The 21949-nt window shown below is 40.0% G+C and overlaps 2 protein-coding genes across 13 annotated transcripts in view; one reads left to right on the forward strand and one right to left on the reverse strand.

The window, feature by feature from the left end:
- LOC142042430 (tRNA selenocysteine 1-associated protein 1-like) lies at positions 1-13955 on the reverse strand. 6 transcript variants are annotated; one of them, XM_075052320.1, is made up of 11 exons: positions 13343-13433; positions 12210-12391; positions 10727-10807; positions 9645-9721; positions 9419-9549; positions 8674-8805; positions 7640-7759; positions 5288-5483; positions 4596-4641; positions 3691-3859; positions 1-322 (listed from the first exon to the last, which is right to left on the reverse strand). In XM_075052320.1, exons 4-10 carry the CDS (start codon positions 9672-9674, stop codon positions 3723-3725), a joined length of 792 nt encoding a protein of 263 aa, XP_074908421.1. In that variant the 5' UTR covers positions 9675-9721; positions 10727-10807; positions 12210-12391; positions 13343-13433; the 3' UTR covers positions 1-322; positions 3691-3722. The 6 variants fall into 6 exon arrangements, with proteins under 6 accessions (XP_074908421.1, XP_074908420.1, XP_074908418.1 ...); XM_075052319.1 differs by lacking the exon at positions 13343-13433 and adding an exon at positions 13838-13955 and having other exon boundaries at positions 1-3859; XM_075052317.1 differs by having other exon boundaries at positions 1-3859.
- The window catches only part of PAK1IP1 (PAK1 interacting protein 1), a 10936-nt gene continuing 2489 nt past the window's right edge, over positions 13503-21949 (forward strand). For 4 of the 7 annotated variants that reach the window (XR_012653767.1, XR_012653768.1, XR_012653769.1 and 1 more), the window contains exons 1-10: positions 13503-13718; positions 14536-14698; positions 15657-15777; positions 15873-15947; positions 16596-16648; positions 17130-17275; positions 17366-17463; positions 18238-18337; positions 19940-20066; positions 20686-20875. Coding sequence is in view for 4 of the 7 variants with exons in the window: in XM_075052312.1 (XP_074908413.1) it covers positions 13656-13718; positions 14536-14698; positions 15657-15777; positions 15873-15947; positions 16596-16648; positions 17130-17275; positions 17366-17463; positions 18238-18337; positions 19940-20066; positions 20686-20846 (1107 nt within the window). In the remaining 3 variants the exon portion in view is untranslated. Of the gene's footprint in view, positions 13719-13967; positions 14054-14535; positions 14699-15656; positions 15778-15872; positions 15948-16595; positions 16649-17129; positions 17276-17365; positions 17464-18237; positions 18338-19939; positions 20067-20685; positions 21945-21949 lie in introns of those variants that run through there. The other 3 variants (XM_075052311.1, XM_075052314.1, XM_075052313.1) reach the window with 3 other exon arrangements.

A 21949-nucleotide genomic window follows, 5' to 3' on the forward strand; every position in this document is an offset into this window, starting at 1 on the left:
TTTGCTCTGTAAATTCAAGTGCTGCTTTATTTACTTATTTTACTTCCATTTTGCTTATTTAGAACAATTTCCATATGGTGACATGCCTTTAATGACACTCATGACTCAGAAATACTTGTCGATGTAGTCAAACAATGTCTATTGACAGGAGTCACTGAAGTTAAATAAATGTTATTAAAAATGAGACAAAACAAAAGGCAAATATATATATATCCAGCAGAATGATAGGGATCATCACCATTTGATCAATCTTCCCTGTGAGTTATATCTGCAAGTTACTTTGAGGTAGCGCTAGAAAGAAGCTGTTGGTCCAAGAGCATCCCTGCAAAAAGAAACATTCATGGCTTAAGTACCATTTAACCTTTTTGTACCCTTTTAAGTACTCTTTACCATTTTTGGACTGTTTCTTTTCCCTGTTCACTGACTGCAGGATGAGTAGCCCCTCAAACCATCATACTAAAGCCTTTCTGTTCAGAGAAGTGATAGAAAACAAAAACACTACGACTCTTGAAAAAATCAGCAGGTTTTGAGTAAAGGCACTATCTATTGCAGCTAGGTGCAATCAAGAGTTTATAAAACCAATACCAGATATTCTTGGAAAAAAAAAAACAACCAAGCCTTTATCAAGCTTATAAAAAACCCCACCACATTTCAGCTGGGTAGAACAGAGACAAAACACAACTGAAAGAAGTGAAATGGTGTTGTGTTGAAAAGTTGCTTCTAAGACTTTTTTAAATGCTCCCACTGCAATCAGATCTTAGTAGAACTGATGGCAGGCAGCTAGCTGTCTGATGTGTTCAGGTCTTTGCATGAGCTACCTAATGCAGGTGGGTAGTTATAGAACAGCTCTAAGTTTACTCAGCAAAAAGTCTCAGCAATGCATTCTAACAGTCCTGATGCACTCTTTCCTGTATTTGGGGTTCATGGGTAACACACCAATACAGAAGTGTGCATTCTGTATGCCTTTACAGTAAAGAACATGCACTGCCCACACCATCTTGATCCCATGTATGCACTGCTAACTGGAAAGAGGAATAGGCTAGTAAGGCTCAGGAGACAGAAAAAGAGGTCACAGAGCTATTTTAGAACAGTATCACATGGGCTGTAACCAACAGACTCTCCTCCTCACCTCATTTTTCTTGTTTGTTCACTGGAAGAAAATACACCCCCAACATTTCTCAGGTTTGGAGAACTAATGGCCCAACCTCTTTCACTGCATAACATAAACAGTTATTTTCACTATGTGGGTACTTTACAGTCCAGAACAGAAGGCGCATGCATGTCTGAAAACAGTCTCTAATGCAGAGTATAGAGACCTTGTTAACAGATAAAATGTGCATAAATGGGATGGCTACAGACCATGACTTTTCTGAGGTTTATGTACTGTGGTGATACAGTGTCAGACTAAGTGAAATCACATAGCTACGTGGGCCCCTCATTACATAGTTCACACACAGATCAACCTCCCACATGCCAAAAATCAGCATAGATACTCCACAGTATTACTGCTGAGCCAATACACATCCTTAGCATCACATTTTTAACTGATAACACAATAAAAGGTTTCCACAAATTACTTGCTGCAACTTAAGTACAGTCTTAGGCGATGCTATGCAAGCCACTTCAAAGCAGGATATAACCCAGGCAGAGACCTGGAACCCATCTTGTTGCTCGTGGTGATGGTGCTTCCTAGATACAAAATCCTTTGCTTAGCAGACCAGTTTGTACTACGAAGCTCAAGCACCACAGCTATGCACTACAAATGAAGTAGCATCAAATCCTGTACCATTTTGAAGCTTTAACACTCTGACCCAAATTCCAGGGGGCTGCATCTACTATCTTGAGTTTCCTCCCTACTGCAGTCTTCTGCAACAATTCTATACATGCGCACAAGTACCCCCTTTCCCACCCAGATTCTCTTTACTTCATTTATTCTGCTTCCACTTTGTCACATTCTCATTAATAATCTCCCTACCACCACCATCCAAAGCCTCACCAGTTCACACAAGGAAAACATTCATCCAAAGAAACTAGTTCCCAGCTACCTTGCAACTAGCTCTCTCTAAAGCAGGGAAACTGTTGCTAAAACTGTAAAGCTACTCCCCCTGCCTAGACGGTTTTTTGCTTTCTGTCTCTTCCTACATGTACTTCTGCACAAAATCCAGGAAGAATGAAATTCCTATAGTACTCCAAAAGCCCTTTCTGTTTTAGAGCATCTGCATTTCACCGACAGGACTTTGAAAATACTCCTAGCTGAAATTAAACTGTGAAAAGATGGAGATTGTGGTCAGCAGCTAGAAGTGACCTGCCAGCATCGACTCATCACTCTGCAATACAGTATTTGCTTTAAATTTAAGATCAGCATATAGTTTATGAACACCACTTTAATCACATTAAGTCACAAAAAAAGCCAGAGAACTTTATTCCTACCTGCCATCATAGCAATTATGGTTTAGATTGCCTCCAAAACACACATGGCAGTATCAAAGTGTCTTGACTAGCTTTAGTAGCTTCCACAACTATTAGTTATGGTAATTTCTGCTACCTTTTTTCTTGGAAGAGTATTTTTCTGTTTCCAGCCTAACTTATTTTATCATTATGTACATTAAGTAGTAAATACTTTTGCATACACATGAGCATAAGTAGTCCCTATAACTGGAAGATAATTTGTACCCTTCAAGATGAGAACAGTTTAGAGGAAGCCACTCAGAAGTTGCTAGCTTAAAGCAGAACTTTCCTCATTGCTACCTCCCCTTATCTCCTGTGACTTGAATACTGAAAACTGTCATCCTACTAAAAATTTATAACCTCATCACTAATAAAACACCTGAGCATGAAGACTGAACAAGTTAGAGATGTCTAGGACAGGGTGCAACTTAGTTGAAGAGTTGTTACTGGGATAGTTTTTTATTCCCGATGGGTTGTTTTTCCTCCTTCAAACCACAAAGTTATTTTCTCCAAGGATTTTTTGGTTTAAGAACATGTATTATGTTACACCAGTTTATTTGCTGCGAAGTGTCAGTTGAGAAGACTAACAATAAGAAGGACAGGAATAAAACTGTTACTAGGGATCATCCTTACTCTTTGGAATGTTTGCAGCTATGGTAGCTGAAAATCTGCCCTTCTGTATGTTTAGAACACTGTATTGATAAAGCAATTCTAACTGACCTAGCAGATCAACAGTAGTACAGTTAGTTCCAGGAGACTGCAGGAGGAGGAGTGGACCTAAGTGTTCCCATAGCAAACCCTGGGAGTGTCTCCTAAATACACACATAATCTAAGCAAGAGTGTTAAGAGCTTATAAAAGATGGCCTAGGTAACTTGGAAATATGCGAGTGCTAGTTTTTGCTAGTGTCCTGATGCCCATACCAAAACGAGACAGGTGAAATACCCCTACTACCTCCAGCTAAATTCCACAAGCCAGAAGAGAATGTGCTTCACATTGTAAGTAAAATCCCTTGCTGGCAAGTTTGCAGAAACAAAATTTTATTTACACAGGCAAGTCTATCTTTAGACCCCATTGAACTCTTTACATTTCTAGAATATTTACATGATTTCAAGATGCTCCAAGTGATGAACAAAAAAAAAGATTACAGAAACTGTCAAAAGCATAGCAAAAAAACCCCAACCTATCATTGTGCTTTAAAACTTATGATCTAGAGTAATGTAGAAGAAATGTAATTTTAGCACCTTGGTCATAACGGTCATGCTATATAAGACACTTAAATAGCAGGGGGGATGTCAGAAGTGACCGTATCCAGAGGTTGCCAATGACAATTCATGAGGGAATCATAGAGCTCTTCACTTGTCTCCATAAATTGTCTGTTCATTTCATCAACATCCAAGTAAAGCTGTGGATCTGAAAATAAAAGCCTGGTAAATACAAGTGGCAGATCCTGGAAGGCATGCACACAAAAACCTGAAGTAAATGCCTAATAAAATGTTTTAGCTAAGTTTAATAGTTTAATAGTAAATGTAATAAAATGTTTATTCACCTAGAATTTTAACAAACCTGACAAAAAAGAGCAGATTTAAGGCTGATTAACCATAAAACTCTCCCAAAATCCACTTAACTCATTTCTACAACAGTATGTGTTAAGCAGGATAAGATTTCTGAACACTAACACAAGATGTCTGTATGAGATCAACTGTCTGCAAACCTTCCAGGCCAAACAATCAAGTTTTATACCAAATCTTTAAGTGCAAGTTGAATCATCCTTTTAGAGTCCGCAATATAAGCTTTTACCTCAGGGTTTGGAAAACCGATTTTGCCTATTAATGAGTTTAACACAGAATATGCTTAGCAGAATCCATACAAAGATACGAGAAATTCTGTATTAGACCATTTTGGAAGGAGAATGAAGGCAAAGTTAAAAGAAGCTTACTGTGAAGCATTGTTGACAGGGTCCCATTCTACTTGACATGGTGTACACTATCAGCTTTGAAATCCTACCTCATCTCAGCTATAACCCACAGAGGATCTCACTACATCAGCTGAATTTCCAGGACATTCTTCATCCAATAGTCACTGGCTTGTATTGTTAAAGGGCACAAGTATGGTTAATTAAAAGTTGCAGTGATAGAATCATCATTACCTTCAGTTATTAGGTCATCACTGATTTCAGTCATAGCTGAAGTTTCCTAAAAAAAAAGAAAATAAAATCTCATATGTTTAATCATAATTCATTTCAGAAAGCATCACAAATCCAAAGTGATTTTGTACTCCCAAACCACTCCCTCCTCAATGGGGGGGGTTGTTTGTTGCAGAGGGTTGGGGGGGGTTGTTTGTTTGGCATTTTTGGTTGGTTGGGTTTTGTGGTTTTTTTGTTTGTTTTGTTGGTTTTTCGGGGTTTTTTTGTGTTTGGTGGTTTTTGTTTTTTGGGTTTTTTTTTTTTGTTTTTTTTTTTAAAGAAAACCATAGTATAGTTCAGGTTGGAAGGCACTCCTGGAAGTTGTAATTGATAAATTGGCTGATCATCTCACACTAATTCTCTAATTTGCTTTAAGAAAAGTACATCAGAAAAAAAGGAAGAGAGGAAGTCTCCACAATTATGCTGTCAGAACTGTTATTTGGCATACATGAACAAATAATGGCATATAAATCTCTAATTCTATAGATGCACTAAAGCACTTAAAGATACCTCTGAATGAAGCCTGCTATTCTAACTTCCACACTAAGCAGAAAGCACGATTTCAGTTTTAGGACTTTTTGCCGACTCGCACAATTCATACAACTTATTCTTTGTGATTTTTTTTTTTCTTTAAAGGAAGTATGCAATATCTTTACCTCAAAAACAGCTGGAGCCATAACAGCATCTCCTAAAGAGCAGTCTCCAACAGCTTGCATACTATCATAGGGAGCATAGGAGCTGTAGTTGTAGTCAGCATAAGGATCATAACCCCACTGTGAGTAGTAGTTCTGATAATCTTGGTAATAATCATTATAGTTGTACGACTGGTACCGCTGGAATTCTGCTTTCAGTCTGAAACATGAGAAGTTATATACAGTTAGAGTTTGAGAACAATAAACCATAAACCCAGTTCTGAAGCTGAGCAATTTGCCAGCTTACACATTTCAAAGTTTAAAAGGAAGCTTTTCTGAACAGTTGCCTAAGCAACAGTCTAAGATCTCATGTTTATACAGAAGCAAATGCTCTCACCTTCACCAATACCAAAAGTAATTATTTTCATGGATTAACTTGAGCCATGACACTTATCTGTATTGAGTATTTTTAGTATCTGTATAAGCAAGCTGCTGATAAAAACTAATTTATTAAGACCAGAGACATTTATCAAGCACAGCTGCTTTGAAGATGCATTCAGTCTTATTTAGCCCTTCTATCTTTTGTTTGGTTAATACTAAATAATAGTATTTCCAGAAGCAAGGGGGTGAAGTCAGATTGTCTGTTTCAGAGGAGCATCTGACACTGCCTGCCAGTTTGCCATGACCACCTCCACCTGCTCAATTTTTAGTCCATGAACAGCTGCCAAATTGTAGCTGTCAGGTGAAGTCAGCACTGCCATTATCCAGTGTGAAGCCAAAGCAGCAGGAAAATGACAAAACTCATTGGTTCTTAAGACCAAAGGGTCAGCTGATTAGTTTTCACTACCTTCCCTCTCCCAAGTAGATTTTCTGAGGGACAACTTCACACTAATGACAAGAATCAATGCACAAGTGTTGTCTGTGCTAAGACAGAGGTACAATAACAGAGGTACACTACATGAAATACATTCAGATAACCCAGCTGCACATTCAGAAAGTCCTCTATGCTTAGACATTTCTTCACTGATCATATACAGGCACACCTGCTGTTTTTGCAGAGTCCAACTTCTCTGCATCTCCACTTCATTACACAGAAGTCAGATCTAGGCTTTTTGTCAAGAACACAAACTGAAGGACCTCAGAAATACTTCCCAATACAAGTGAATTGGTGACAAACTACTCTGATGGCTGGATATTTTGATGCTAGAAGAACATAGTACTCAGCCATTCAGAAACAGATACAGATTAGTGATGTGTATTTTAATACCTGTATTGCATTTGTTTCATTACTGTAAAGTTACACACACATTCTAATAAAGAGGTGTTCTGTTGTCTTGCTACTGCAGTAAACAAATGACTACGTAACATCTCAAAGTCTTCTGCTTCCAACTTTTCTCCTACACACATCTCTGTAGGAAAGAAAAATCTGCAAATACTGCTGACACTCTTCTGGGTAGCAGAAGTGAGGAAACCTGTTTCTTTGTGACCTCTTCTTGTTTTCAAAATAGTTTAGTCAGAGCAATTCTGGACAGTGCTGTCTTGGGTAAGAGCATTTCCATTCTAAAGCAAAGAGGCAACATTTGCAGAATTATCCAGGGTGAAGAGAAACAAAAGCTGTTATTTTTACGATTTAACAGAACCTACAAGCTAGCCTCATGAATATACTGAAATTGTTTTATATAAAAGTTCTATTTTAGTCTGTATCCTGGATCAAAGTTTATCAAATTTGGCATCAATTCTCTAACTGTTCAGAGACTTGAATTGCCTTAACTGACCAAGAGAACTGAGCTGGCAGAGTAAAAAAACCCTTGCAAAACCAATCAACTTTAAATTCCCTGCTGCCCCAATCACTTGAAAAGCAAAGAATAGTATTCTAAACAAACTGTTCCAGCAACATCTCCGTTGGCTTCTTCCCCACTATATTCTGTAGTTTTCCACTCAAGAGTTCCTTCCTCTGCCAGCCTACTGTAAAACTAGCAACATGCTACCTTGCCTAAACTAGGGGGAAAGGTCTAGAAGAAAAGCTCCCTAGCATACAAAATCACTTGTTATCCCTTCTACCTCTTCTTCAGGCCCAAATGTGGAAAATACTTATGAATGCATTCAGCTTCACTACTGTAAGAATTAAGGCTGGTTACAACAGCAGCTAAACCCAAGTTATACAATCTGGCTAGACTTAAGAGTTGGATTTCCCCAGCAATCCTGAAAGAGGTTGATGAATCCAGGGAGTCAAAACATAATGCTTCTGTATTTTTGGTTTTGTAGACTGCATCATGTGTACAGCCATTATAGCAAGGGCCACAGACTTTACAAAGGCAGAGCTACAAGAATCTGATTATTTAGAATTACTGTATCAATGCACAACTCATTTGTTACCTTTTAGAAATTCCTATGCTCAGCCGGATTCGTTTTCCCCCCAGACCTGGTGCATTCTGGCAGTCTTGCAGTGCCCTCATCTGATCACCTTGCTCACCAAATCTGACAAAGGCATACCCTCTACAATTTTCAAAAGGGAGAAAACAAATTCTAGTACGCATAACAGTTACAAAGCTAACAAATTCAATTTCTGTCTTCTACAAAACCAGCAGATAGTAGCTACTATAGCTTCTATTACCTAAGCAACCTCTCTGGCATGTGCACATGCACAGAAGATGCTTTCACCAAATTAAAAACTTGGGCCAGAAGCAAAAAGCTTGTTCTTTGATAGCATTAAGATGCAACTTGCTGAGAGCCAGAAAAACAATACATTAATTGCTATCTATGTAAGTAATCAGATTCCATATTTCTGCATTTACAGCAGTTAATTTATCAGTTAGTATTAACCCACTCCTACCACTGTACAACACTAACATTCTTTTTATACTTGCTTTCTCTTAAGCTTCTTGAATTAGTCTATTACAGCCAGCATTGTCTGAAGAGCAAACTCCCTCATCCCTGCTTGACTCACTGCCTGGCCAATATAACTTCACCTTAACTTTATTTACTAATATTAATAGGTTCAGTCTCCCAACCCCCTAAGACTTGCCAGGCCTTACGCTTTTCTCCCACATGTAAAAAGGAAATTATTTTGTCTTCAGTACTGCAGATCACTAAGTGGACATACTGCTGTATGTAAGCCCAGCAGCACAGATTTCAGTGCACAGCTCTCCCTTCTCCCACCATCTGATTTCTGTCATGCAGATATGCATATGGTTAAATTGAAGCTTATTAGATTAATTGCTTAAACTAACCAGTAAGTTTTAGAAACAAAAGGATCTGTGCTGTTTAAAAAAAAACAACAAAACTAATGCTAGAGACTAATCTCTCTTCCTGCCTCTGAAGAAAAATGCAGAAACAGTTCCAACACAAGTTCTTATATTACTTATAGAAGCAAGCATATTGACAGCATTATGAATTTTCACAGGCATTACCTGGAATATCCCAGCAGGTCTGTTGCTATTTTGCAGTCAATACATGAGGGGTACCTCTTTAGAAAATAGTCATAGAGCTGGAAATCATCCACTTCTGGAGTAAGTTCCCCAACAAATATAGAATAATCTGGTCTTTAAAAAGATAAAAGAGAAGAACTGTCAAGTTTCAGACTAAGGTAGCTGATGGCAGTATTAAGGTACCAAACATATAAGCAGGTAGTTATCACTGGACAAATGAGACAACAAAATCTGAAAACAGTATTAACTGCAAAACTCTGCTGAGTAATGTACACACTGCAATGCCATCACTCCAGCATCAAGTTCTCAATTTCTCTGGGTCCATTCTACCACTTTAACAAAAAAAGCATTTCAATAAAGACCCATTTTATAAAAAAAAAAAAAACTTTTATAAGTTGGTTTCAAAAGGAAATATTTATTGTCTGAATGAGGGGGATGGGGGGAAAGATGCACACAAATATGAAGAAAAACTATTAACTCAAGTTACAGCCATGATTCAAAAGAGCTATGACTATTTTGCCGCCACTTCTCAGCGATTATGCAAGAGATAAACTACAGAAAACTTTCACTATTCTACTGGCAATAAATTTCCAAAAGCAATAATACTTAAGTGTATAGGCACCAGATGTGCCATTTCAGGATTTTAAAAATAAGCGATGGCATTCACTGGCCACTATCAATTTAAACAGGTAAGGGGTCAGAACTTCTGCTTTCGAAAGGTCTTTACCTGGCTGAACTACTACTAGGGACAAACTCTATTCTTCCTGGTTTTATTTTGTTCTTTTTCTTCCGTTTCTTCTGTGGTGTTCTCCACCAGCTGTAGGCCTGGAGACATTCTCTTTTTTTCGCCATCAAGTCCTGTTGGGAGAAAAAAATCACCTTTATAGTATTTAGCCTCATTTACATTCCTCCCTCCCACTCCCCATCACCACAGGTGATTTCCCCATATTCACCTTGCCCTTGAAAGAAGCCTGGGGTCCCATTTCTCCCTCCGCCTCCCATGAGGGAAAGCAGCCTCTGGGGAAAACGCCTGGCAAAAATAACAGAGCCAAAGGATTGTATGAACAGCCATATTCCCCTGACTTGTCAAGCTGGCTAAAGGATTGACAGCTTCCTCTTGGAATCAGGGAAAAAGCAGATAGCCCTTCGATGTTGGCCAATCCTAAATATTAATTAGCTTCAGGACTGGACTGTGTTCCACTTGAGCTCCAGGACTCAAAAAACCCTGCAGCAGCAGCAGTCTGAGTGATGAAGAGGCAGGGAAATCATCACTCTTGCCTTAAAGGGATCTCAGCTGTCCCTATCTCCCCTCAACTAGGAATTCTTCTTCTTCCTTGAGATGCCTCTCCTCACTACCCAGCTGTGAGTCACTCTCCCAGGCCAGGAACAACAACAGGAGGCCGATTAATGGAACGTAAGGAGAAAGCAGACCAGGAACAGGCACTAGCTTGGCTGAGGGAAAACTCAAACCCAGATGCAAGGCCAGGAAGAAAGAGGCATAAAAAGTGCCTCTTGGGGAAAAAAAAAAAAAGGAAAGAGAAACCAAAAACCCAAAAACCACAGTTTAAAAAGGAAGTGGGGCAACTACACAAAAGAGGAGGGAAACAACAGCTGTATTAACACAGGTTGCCTCCCTCACTTAAGATTCTGAAGAACAAGGAATTCCAAAAATAAGAGTGGTGTTTTGCAATGTTTTTTTACTTACGCAGGCTTTAATGTTCTTCCTCTAGAACACCTCTACATATATCTTATATAGAGAGTGTTATACGCAAGGTCCTTCAGAAGAACTCATGCTCAAATAAATCCGAACTGCAAAACCTAATGTTATGCCCCCAACCTGCTTCAGTTGATACGATTTAAGTGTCCAGAGGACAGCCACCAATTACCACATTACCAGAAGAAATCGTAGGACTGAAAGAACACCCAACTCAGAGCAAGCTAGCTATTTCAGCTTTACATTTACTAGGAATTCTGAGTATGGTTCTGGAATCCATTTAGGCACTGCAAGCCTGAATTTCTGACCAAATGATCTTACCTGGCTTGCCATGATTCAAACTGTCTTCTGCCTTTCTCGAAGAATACGGCTGCACAGGCTCAGTTTACTGCACTCCTTCAACTGAAAAAGATGCAGGGGAGGAACAAGAAGATAAAGACTCTTAACCTTGAGATTAATTACTTTAAAAACATACAGCGGGGTGAACATCTTTGAATGTTATTAATTCAGAACTTATAAATTTTAAGTTCTGACTTGTCACTGCTAAAGCAATGGAGATAAAAAGGACATATGGCATAGGGGATTATGACTAGAAGTCATCTTCACTTTCTTAAATTGTAGTAGTCCACAAAGTATTCCCACTGTCCAAAGCACTAGAAAATTAGAGAGCTTTTAAGTCACCCATACCTTACCCTTATTTCTGAAATAGCTAGATATAACTCAGTAACTCAGAACATCCATGTTCTAAAACAGTTAAGAACAAGACAACAAAGATAGAGGCTTCAACATGTTTTGTACAATCCCTCACGTGGTTTTTTTTGCCCTTTTAGCCAAATTAAAACTTGATTTACTTGTACCACAAATTCTACAGCTGAAAACCACTAGTGGTACTTCCTATGTGCTAAAGAACAAGAGAAATAAGAGAGGGACAAGGGCACAGTACAGGTAAATGTGATATTTCTCTGCACCTTTTCTGTGTCTTCTCTCTTTTGCCTCTTCCATACACACATTTCACTCACCACCAGTGAGCTCGCAACAAATAATGACCTTTTACTGCTATTACTAAGCCAGTGGATACACTTTCATGAAGAGGTATGTACTCCTTGTTGATTCTGATATCCTTTAAACTTTTTTCCCTAGTCATCCAACCAATATAAATCAGTGCAGAAAAGTTTCATTTGCAGAATACTTTGCATCTACTTCTACACACAGCTGTTCATTCACCAGTGCCGATTTTTACATCCAATGTTGCTCCTTCTATGCACATACTTGACTGTTGAAGTTTTAATTTGCATTTCCATCCAAGAACTTATGTAATATTTTACATACTGGCTGGTCAAATCCACATTCGCATAATACAATAAGTACAGAGTGTTTGTAATACCTTAAAGGCCTTCCCACACAGGAACAGTTCAGAGCACTACTTTTGAAAATGGATTAGGCTAACCTGACACAGGATAGCCATATGCCATAATTAGAGCATCCATGCATGGTGTTACTCAGAGTAACTATGCACTTCATCTCCACACCCAATCTGAAGCCATGAAAATAGTCAAGTATAAACAAGCCCTTAAATGCAGGCATGTACTAGTTAAGGTCAGCATATGCCCTCTTACTAAACCTAACTGAGCACTTCTTCCTGTTAAAGAAGGTCATTATTAACAAAAACATCCACATAGTGATGTTCCTCTAATTCGAGCATTACTTTTTAATAAAAGAAACCATAAACTCCTCCACACTCTAAACACTGAAAGAGTAATTCTTGAATTCACAGCTGCATAATACTTTTCTTCTTGAAACTTACCACTCTATTTGTGCGGATTTAACAGAAGATGGCCCGCACTACACAGCCTTTTTATTGCAAAAGAGTGTCAGAAGGCAAGTGACGCAATTGTTTCTCAATCACAGTTATCACAGACTTTTATGCGAAACCACGTTTCTGTACTCTCCCTGTATGATCTTGACTATTGCCTCTTGATCTTTTCACTAGAAAACAAAAATATTTAAAAAGCAGTTAGAACAGCATGTATTAACATTACATTTTTTCACATTTGCTATAACTGCAGCTAGTCGTGGCTAGCTTATCATTCAAACAGTGGGGCAGCTTTAACCAGCAAAATTCAAACACCTCCTTAACGGGATTACACATGCATTACAGTAGCCCGTTTACTCCACGTTTTTTTGTTGTTATTATTATGTTTGCGCTGGCAAAAAGGTGGATGAAGCCACCCGCGAACACTTCTCACCCGAGCTGGGAGGACAAGCCGCCCCTTTCCGCATTCATTCCGCTCCCAAGCAGGAGCTGGCTCAGGGCGGCGGGCTGGGGGAATCCCCTCGAACGCCTCAGGCCGCCGCGCAGACCCCAACCGAGCCACCCGACCAGCCCAGGCCCCAGCCGCACCGTGCCGTGACGCATTTTTATAAGCTACTCGGCACGACGGGAAAAAAAAAAAAAAAAAAAAAAAAAAAGAAAAAACCACCACACCACGGCGCCCGGCAAGAAGTGCGCCCCGCCCGGCCGCGGCCCTCCGCGGCGGCCACACTGGCGCCGGGGCCGCGCTTCCCCTTTATTGTGCTACGCGATAAGGAAGAAGGAAAGAAAAAAAAACCGAAATAAAAGAAGCCCGCAGGGCCGCGGCGCTCCTCCAGCGGCGACCGAGGCTGGCTCACCGGGCGCGGCCGGGGCGCTTCGGCCCAACGGCCGCCGGGCCTCCCCGCCCCGCAGGCCCGCGGCCCAGCCGCCCCTGAGGCGGCGGCTCTGAGGCCCCGGGGGGGGAAGGAAAGGAGGGAGGGAGGGAGGGGGCCGTCGCCCCCCGCCCCGTTGCGCAGTAGCTCAGTTCGCGCCTTCTTCCCCGCCGACAGGCCCCCCCAGGCCAGCTCCGGTCACCGCGATCTCCCTTTTCTCCCCCCCCCCCGCCCCGCCATCCCGGCACTAACGTCTCTCATCCTCCGCGTCGCCATCAGCAGCAGCGCGAACCCCGCTTCCGCCCCGCGAGGACCTCCCGCGCGGGCTGCCCCGCGCGGAGCCTGACCCGCGGAGCCCGCCCCCTCACCTCCCCCCGAGCTCTTCCCCCTCTCCGGCGGTCGGCGGAGGCCGTAGGCTCCCTCCCGGGGGAGCGCTACCGATCTCCAACCGAAGGCCCGACCCGGCGCGGCGTGCCACGGCGCGGGCGCAGGCAGCGCGGCGGACGGACGGACGGCGGCCTAAAGGCGGCAGGGCCCCCAGGTGCCGCCGTGCGTGGCGGGGCGGATGGAGCTGGTGGCGGGCTGCTACGAGCAGGTCCTCTTCGGGTTCGCCGCGCGGCCCGCTGAGGTAACGGGGGGGGAGGGGAACCGCGCGCGGCAGCCGTTGCGCTGCGCCCTAACGGCCGCCCGGCCAACCGAACCCCCCCTCACCGCTGAGGGAAACGACGCCGCCGCCCCGCTACTCACCGACTCACGTTTCTCCGCGGGCGCCGAGCCGGCCGCCGGGTGGGCTTTTAAAGCGGCGCGGGGGCGGGGCAGCCTCCCGCAGCCCTCAGGCTCGGCCCCTCGCCGCCGGCGCGGGGCGTGGGGGGGGGGGGGGGGAGCGGTCGACGGACACCCCCGCCGGCCGGCCGGCCCCGAGTAGGCGGTGAAGGGCTCCCGGGAGCTGCGGGATCCTTCGAGGTGCGGGAAAAGAGGGCCGGCCGCGGGGGTGCGAGCTCGTTCCCGTCAGCCTTTCGGCGCAGAGCTGGGAATAAACGGCTGCGCAGGGGATGGATGCCACATTGTCTCGGGGAGGGGGACGGGTGCCAGGTGGAAGGCGTGTCTCCAGCCTGCAGTGGTGGAAAAAGGGAGAATCCGCCTTCCTTGTCCAGGAGATTTATCTCTGGGCAGATACTTTTTCGCATACAGCTTCATCCGAGCCCAGCGCTGATCGCGAGAGGCGGTTTGCACGCTTAAATCGTTCTGACTGATCTCCTAACAGCACGTTAACCCAATAAGATCCCATTATACTTACAGCTTAAGTATAATTCCTTTGCATTTTTGCACAGACGCTTTTCCAGGTTTTGTTTTTTTTCAAAAAAAAAAAAATTACAGGATGATGACATCGAAGCTCACAATTATAAGCTTCAGAAAGACCTGTTTATTTTGTATTTCATTTACAGTCCTGGACGGTTGTCCCTGTTTTTACCCATCATGCCCACTCTGCCTCATTGTCAGCGGTAGCAGTGAATAACAGATATGTGGTCACTGGGAGCAGAGATGAGACAATCCAAATCTATGACATGAAAAAGAAGATAGAACATGGGGCACTGCTGCAGCACAATGGTAAGGGAGCTTTTCTTCGTAAAAAGCATTAATGATGGAAGCTTGTAGCTGAAAAACTGGCCCTTCCCAGAAGGACAAAATTGAATTTTTTTTTGGTAAGTTTTTAATAGTGATGGTGTTGCAGCTGCGATGGTCTGATGATACAAGCAAGGTAAGCTTTTGAGCATAAAACCCCCAAAATCATTTTGGCTGTTAGCCCGCAAATACAGCCGTTTTTTCCAATTATTTTTAGTTTTAACTGTTAAAGAAATTATGGCCCACAAATGGCTCGTGAGCCATTTTTGTTCTACCAGGACAGTTTATCTAGACCATGCCTGCTCCCAACAACCACATTTCCCAGTGTCCTTGTCCTGTCACATACATATGTGAGCCACACAAAAGGGAGTTTGTGTGTGAGAGCAGGCTGCTGCTGCTGCCAGAAGAGTTAACCTGGTACATTTCCCACTTTAAGTGCCTCCTGAATTACCGCTGTGTAATACGGCAGTTAACGGCCATCCAAATAAATGTGTTTGGGTCATTAGTAGCTCAGTCCTGATTGTCCTTTTTCTCCTGATAACCAAGAAGTACATGGAGCTAGACTGAATGTGGTACCTGCATTCAACTCATGTATAATAAAACTGGTGCTTATGGGAAGCAGCATGTGCAGTAAATTCAGCTGTGTGTCAAGAGCAGGGCTTTAACGTAGGAGAATTCCGTGCTGCTTCAGGGAATGGACCAGATGGAGTTCAGACCTGTATGGCTATAGGGGGGCCAATAGAGCACATCAGTGATTGAATATTACAAGCAAGTTCAGGGGTTTCGTGAAGAAATACTTGGGATATAATTCAGATTTTCCCAAGGATAGGGTAGCAGCTGGCATGTTTTGATGCTAGAAGCTTCTCTGTTAATTCATACATTCTCTGTGTGATAACTGTTCAGTATGTACAACATTGTTAATAGCTCTGGTTTGTATTTCTAGGCACAATAACTTGTTTGGAGTTCTATGGTACTGCACATCTACTGAGTGGGGCTGAAGATGGACTAATTTGTATCTGGAACACAAAGAGATGGGAATGTCTGAAATCTATTAAGGCACATAAGTGAGTTTCTTAAATCTGCATATTCATGTCTGTTTTCATGTTTATTTTCCTTGTAAATAATATATGTGGCTAATACGTTGTTTTGTTTTTATCAGGGGGCATGTGACATCTCTTTCTATTCATCCTTCTGGGAAGTTAGCTTTGTCAGTAGGAACAGATAAAACATTAAGGTGAGTCAAAACTGATGAAGGAATGCTGAGTATCATAATTCAGTAACTCTTAGTAAATTGTTACAAGCCACAAATCCGTGTTGGGAGTAGACTGTGCAACAGTGATAAAACATATTTGGACAAATGGTTCAAAGATCCATTGGTTTGTCTTTTTAAGTTCTAGGTACCAGCAATATTTTAAGGTCTTCTAACAGTCCTTGTTGTTCCTAGCTTCTTGTGCTCTGACTCTTTATAGTCACTTGTAGAGGTATAAATACATTTGCATTTTGGAACACAATTTATTTAAACTTCTGAAAGCTGTCAGGTTTTGTTTAGTGTGAGAAAGTAATTTTTCACTTGGAGTGTGTACATGTTGCTGTGTATATGTGTTTTAAATACATAAAATGCTATTTTAACAGCACAAATTGGTATTGGGCTCCTTTTGGGCTCTGCATTGCAAACAGTGGTTTATAAAATAAATACCACGAATTCAACCTTACAGTGTGCAGGCGATATATGAAGTCATCATTTTCTCTTGCATTAAGAACGCAGTAAAATGCATAGAGATGCTTAAAAGCTTCCTTTGGCTGCCTCACATCAGCAGATAGGACTTCAGTTTCACTGTGCTGTTTTTAACCGGAATGCACGTTATCTGTTGTTGTCTTACAGAACTTGGAATCTTGTAGAAGGACGATCAGCCTTTATCAAAAACCTGAAGCAAAGTGAGTTTATCAGTCTAAATCCACTAAAAAAGTGGAATTAGATAGTTTTATTTTTTGTGTAAAGAAAAGTAGACTAAATTAATCAACAAGTCAGTTAATTGCAAGCAACTTTCACAATGTTTTTTTTACACAAGCAGGCAAGCATATGTAAGCTTATGTCCTTAATAATAAGCATTTACCAGAAGGAAAACATAGTGACACTAAAGTAATTTTTTTTTTTCTTGAAATTTGATGTCAGGACATTTAAATAAATGTGTTTTGTTTTGTTTTTCTTTATACACTTCTGATAATCAGAAATAAACATTTAAGAGCATAGTTTTACTTTTTTATTCTAGGGTTTGGGGGTTTTTTTCCCTGAATTTTTCTCAGGTTTGCGTAGAAAACAGCATCTAGCAGCTTCTAATGGTTCTTACTTTACTCATGCAATATGGAGTGCAAAAAACCCATGTACATATATATACAAATGTATCTGTCTGTACAGATGCCCACATAATTAAATGGTCCCCTGATGGAGAGAGGTATGTGACCGTGATAACAAGTAAAGTGGATATCTACAAACTTGACACAGCTTCAATCACTGGCACTATCACAACAGAGAAGAGGATTTCCTCACTTAGGTTTATTACAGTAAGTACAAAAAAGAAAGGTGCTGGAAAATTAACTGGTTTGAAACACATGAAGTTAATCACACTTGCATTTCTTTTTTCCCATTCCAAGGATTCTATCCTTGCCATAGCTGGAGATGATGAAATTATAAGGTTCTACAGCTGTGACTCTCAAAAATGCCTGTGTGAATTTAAAGCTCATGAAAACAGGTATTCTATATTTGTTTACTATTTAAATATTTATGGCAATGCTGAGTACTCAGTAAAGTTCAGTGACTTGTAATGTTCAGCATATTTTACTATTGTTTTAGTATTGAAAGTGAATTTATTTATGTGCTAAATTCCAAATTTGGGACAGACTTGTTTGCTTTTAGTATGAGCACAAGGACTGTGCTGTCCATGCACGTTACAAAAACAACAGGGTATAGAATTAGAAATATTACAGTTCTAAATTTATGAGATTCTGTGTGTGTATTCACACACACACACATACACACTCTTCTCTGTGTGTGGTCTATGCATTTCTGAAATTGGGTATAAAGAATGTTTAACCAGTCTTTACAGAATCTGACTGTTTAGAATGCTTAAATAAAACAAACCAGTTGTACTCAGTCCAGACAGTAGGAGGGTAATCACATATTCTCTGTTGTCGAATAGCAAATATTTGTCCAAATGCTGCTTTTAATTCATGAAAACACAAAAGCATTAGTTAAAATGTCATTTATGTGGTTAATAGTGTGTGCTTAAAAGTATTAAAGTGTTCTGAATTGAATCCTAACAAGCCTAGCAAAGGCAAGCGTTCCTACTGTAAATGACAGCACTCAAAACAGATTACCATTCCAAGTTCCTGCCTGTCATTTGTGGGCTTTCTGTTCAAACTGATTTTTAGACTACTGCCTATTTATCTTTAATTTCTGTCAGCTTACTGTTCTGAAGTGAACTGCCATGCTGTAAAGTAACAAAGTATTTACATTTTCTTCACAGAATAAAAGATATCTATAGTTTTGAAAGAGAAGGACAACATGTTATTGTTACTGCATCCAGTGATGGTTACATTAAAATGTGGAATCTGGATCTTAATAAGGTTAGTCTATTGAACTGCTTGTTACATTTATGGAAAAATACCAGACAACCAAAATTGCAGGCAGTTCTGTTACAAAGATTAATTTTAAATCACTGAGGAAATTTTACTTGAAATCTGGATGTCTTCATCTTCTTCCATGTTATGTTCACTAGAGATGTATATGTTTACGCACATATTTTTATGCATTTGTATGTTTTTTTATTTTTGTAATTTTTTTTAAACAAACTACAAAATCTGATGATATTACAGAGATCTCAGCTCCTCTTTAGATAAAGTCATGCTTCCCTTCAGACCTACCTGGCCAGACTTATGACTATCTAATCAGTTACATATGTTCCAAGGACTGCTGTCAATTTTTGTAATGTTGATGATTTGTTGCTACTCTTTTAAAAACACACAGTCTGTGGTTTGGGGGGGCGTGGGGGTGGTTGTTCATGTAGGGGGAAAAAGTTGTCCTTTTGAAAAATTCAAACACATTAATGTACTGGGTACTTTTATTTCCTGTATTTTCAGACAGTTCTGAGTAGCACAGTTCAACAAGGAATCATGTCTTACCTTTAAAGTTTCCCATGTTACTGTTTGCTCTGGGGTTTGTCTTAAAATCAGAATTAGATTTTTTTTTAATTTAATGCCTAGTAATAAAGGATCTACTATAGTCCACTGTAAGTATCTTGAATAGTTCAAATAAATATCTCTCAACATTTATATGCTTCATATATCTCATCTGAATTTGCCCATTTTTGATTTCACCCCCTCTGATTATTTTTACACTTCTGAGTGCAGTAGTGAAACTCTCTCTTTTCCCTTCACCTGAAATTTCTGTTCCCCTTGTACCTAATTGACATAGCGATCAGGGAACTCCTTGCCTTTCTCTGTAACACTGTCTTTATTTTGACCAAATGTGTGATGTTCTTCCTGTGCAGGCAAAATTTTTTAACACTTTGTATAAGTGTGTGGGCTGCTCTGTCCAGCTCTGTGAGGTGGAATATCCTGATAGAGGTAGATTCTGATGGGTTGATGCTGTTATGCTGCACATGTGTTTGTGACACTTTATGCCCTGATATCTGTAATAGGTTATTTGCTCAAGTATTCCCAGAGCTGACTGATACAATTGCAATTAAGCAATTTGAAACACACCCTGAAGAGATTACTTTTAATCAGCAGCCTTGTCTTTGTGAGGGAGAAAAGGAATCTGATGTAATAACTTAATTCAAATTATTTTAGCTGTACCAAAAATACCTATTACTCTGGAGAAACTTCTGAAACCATTAACAGGTTTTTTTCATGGGTCTATGACTCATCTAGTTATTCCTTATGTTAAACTTACCCTCATGTGCCTGAAACAACTGATCTTGCTTATCAAGATATGTTCTTAAAGCCACTGGAAGTTTTCTGTAAAACCACCACTGAGGAATGGTATCAGGCACAGGACTGTAACAATGTGACCATTAACTGGTATACAGCCTCTAGTTCTAAACATTCTTAGGCACCAGAAATGAAGGAGAAAGTGGACGGTAAGATACTTTCTCGCTTCAAATACTTCAGTAAATTTAAACAGAAATAAAATAATGTTTAATTAATCTTTTTCTGTATTACCTTCAGATTAAAGATGTGCCATCTTTACTGTGTGAAGTCAATACCAAAGCTAGGCTGACATGTCTTGCAGTATGGCTTGACCAAGCTTCAGAAATGAAAGAAAATTCTGATAAAGCTGCAACATTATCTCAAGGTAACAGAACTGTGTGTATTTTCAGTTGTTAATGCGACCATGAAATGGAATGTACTAAGTGGGAGGCTTTTACTATATGCCTTGGAAAAAGTTTCAGTATCTTGAAGAATTGGGGATATGACACTGGCAAGTGATACAGACATTATTACCAATCTGATAGTGTCTCAAGCCTGCGTGTATGTTGGAGGACATAAGCCTCTTTTCACTTTATTATATGAAAGGTTTGTTTCTCTTTACTGGAATAACATACTGAGGAAGCCACTGTGAAGCTTTTGAGACAGATAAGAAAAGAATAAACAGTTTGATAGAACTGCATGTCTTGTTTTCCTATAAACAAAATCAGGTCTGAGGTTGTTGCAGTTGGGCAAACTTAGGAAGTCTGGCTCAGTATTATTTTTTTTTTAGCTGTTGTTTTCCTGTATTGTAATCTGTTTACATACTTGGTCTTTCTATTTTTGTATCACAGGCAAAACTAGCATAAATGGCACATTCCACTCTAAATAAAAAATCATTTATAACCCCTTTTTTAAAATGAGATACAAATAAGTTCCTGTGCCATTTTAGGCTACAAAGACTGGACATTAATGTCAGTGTGAATAATTTCTTGCTTTTTTTTCAGGAAATGAAGATGAAAAATCATCAATAGTCAGGAAAAACAAAGTTTGTAGGACTGACAAAAGTGTTAAAGCAGCAAAAAAAAAGAGAGAAATTACTCCAGAGAAGCAAAAATCGGAAGCTCCACTGCAAAAGAAGAAAAAGAAACAGAATAGCTCATCATGAAGGCAGCTACTTTCTCCCCTGAATGAAAAGTAAATGCTGGTGTTGCTGTAGTTTTTATAAGGATGTAAACCTCTGACAGGACATACACCTCTGAACTGGTCTGTTGTTTAAAAATAATGAATGTTTTTACCCTAATAAATTGACTGATCATTCTGGGAAGTAGCAAAAGAGATGGCAAGCTTCCCGGAGTGACTGAGGCAAAAATAAGTTCATAATATGTAATTTTTATATTTTTCTATTAACAATAGCATGCACTTTTTAACTGGCTCTGAAAAAGCCAGCTAAAATGATAAAAATAGCTGCATCTGTCTCAGTTACATTTTTGTCTAAATGCTAATTAAAAATATGTACACTTTTTCATTTTAGTGTTAGAAAAGTTACTATTCATTTGACTCAAAATATGATCTGCCTTTGTCATGCATTACTCTTCCTACTGTAAGAAGGAACATTTTAAAATTACTTAAAATACAATGATGACATTCCATTCATACATTCACAGAAAATCATACTTTCCAGTTCTTGACATGGGCTCGTACATAGAGTTTATAGGCAAAATGTTTGGGTTTTTACTGTGTTCATACTTCATACATTTAATTTTTTTGAAAGTCTTTGCAACACTGTTTCACATGATTGAAATCTTTTGTTCAGAATATCATACATGTTTTCAGGTGGAAGAGTTTATATCAATAAGGTTTTACCTTCTCTTCCCCCTCTCCATAGTATTTTTTGAAGTCCTTGATCTGAGCTGTATTGTTTAAAAAAAAATTATCTAACATTTAGAATATTTGTCATGCTGATAGAATGCCACCCATCTGTTTTGCACTTAACCAAAAAGTGAATTTCTGACCTTCTTTGTGGGAACAGAGTTTTATCCTAAGTCTTATTACAAATACGAAGCAGGAAAAACAAAGTTGAGCTGGAGAGAACAAGGTCAAATAGCTGTACTAAATGTTCTCTTTATTTCTATTACCGTAAGGCATTTTAGTGTTGTTTTCTGCACTACCGGAGTATTAGTCATTATTTCTTCTGTCTTCAAAGAGTAATTGGAATTATGCTTTATTCTGATTCACTTTAGTAATAATCTGTTCCTCCTTATTTGTGTA

The sequence above is a fragment of the Buteo buteo genome, chromosome 20 (assembly GCF_964188355.1).
Source record: "Buteo buteo chromosome 20, bButBut1.hap1.1, whole genome shotgun sequence".
NCBI lineage: Eukaryota > Metazoa > Chordata > Aves > Accipitriformes > Accipitridae > Buteo > Buteo buteo.

Excerpts from the sequence above, each read along its gene's own strand:
- LOC142042430 (XM_075052319.1), bottom strand. The coding sequence starts at position 9,674 with ATGGGACCCCAGGCTTCTTTCAAGGGCAAG. Across the intron at positions 8,806-9,418 it reads CCTAGTAGTAGTTCAGCCAG|ACCAGATTATTCTATATTTG; the intron begins GTAAAGACCTTT and ends ATCTTTTTAAAG. Across the intron at positions 7,760-8,673 it reads GACCTGCTGGGATATTCCAG|AGGGTATGCCTTTGTCAGAT; the intron begins GTAATGCCTGTG and ends TGAAAATTGTAG.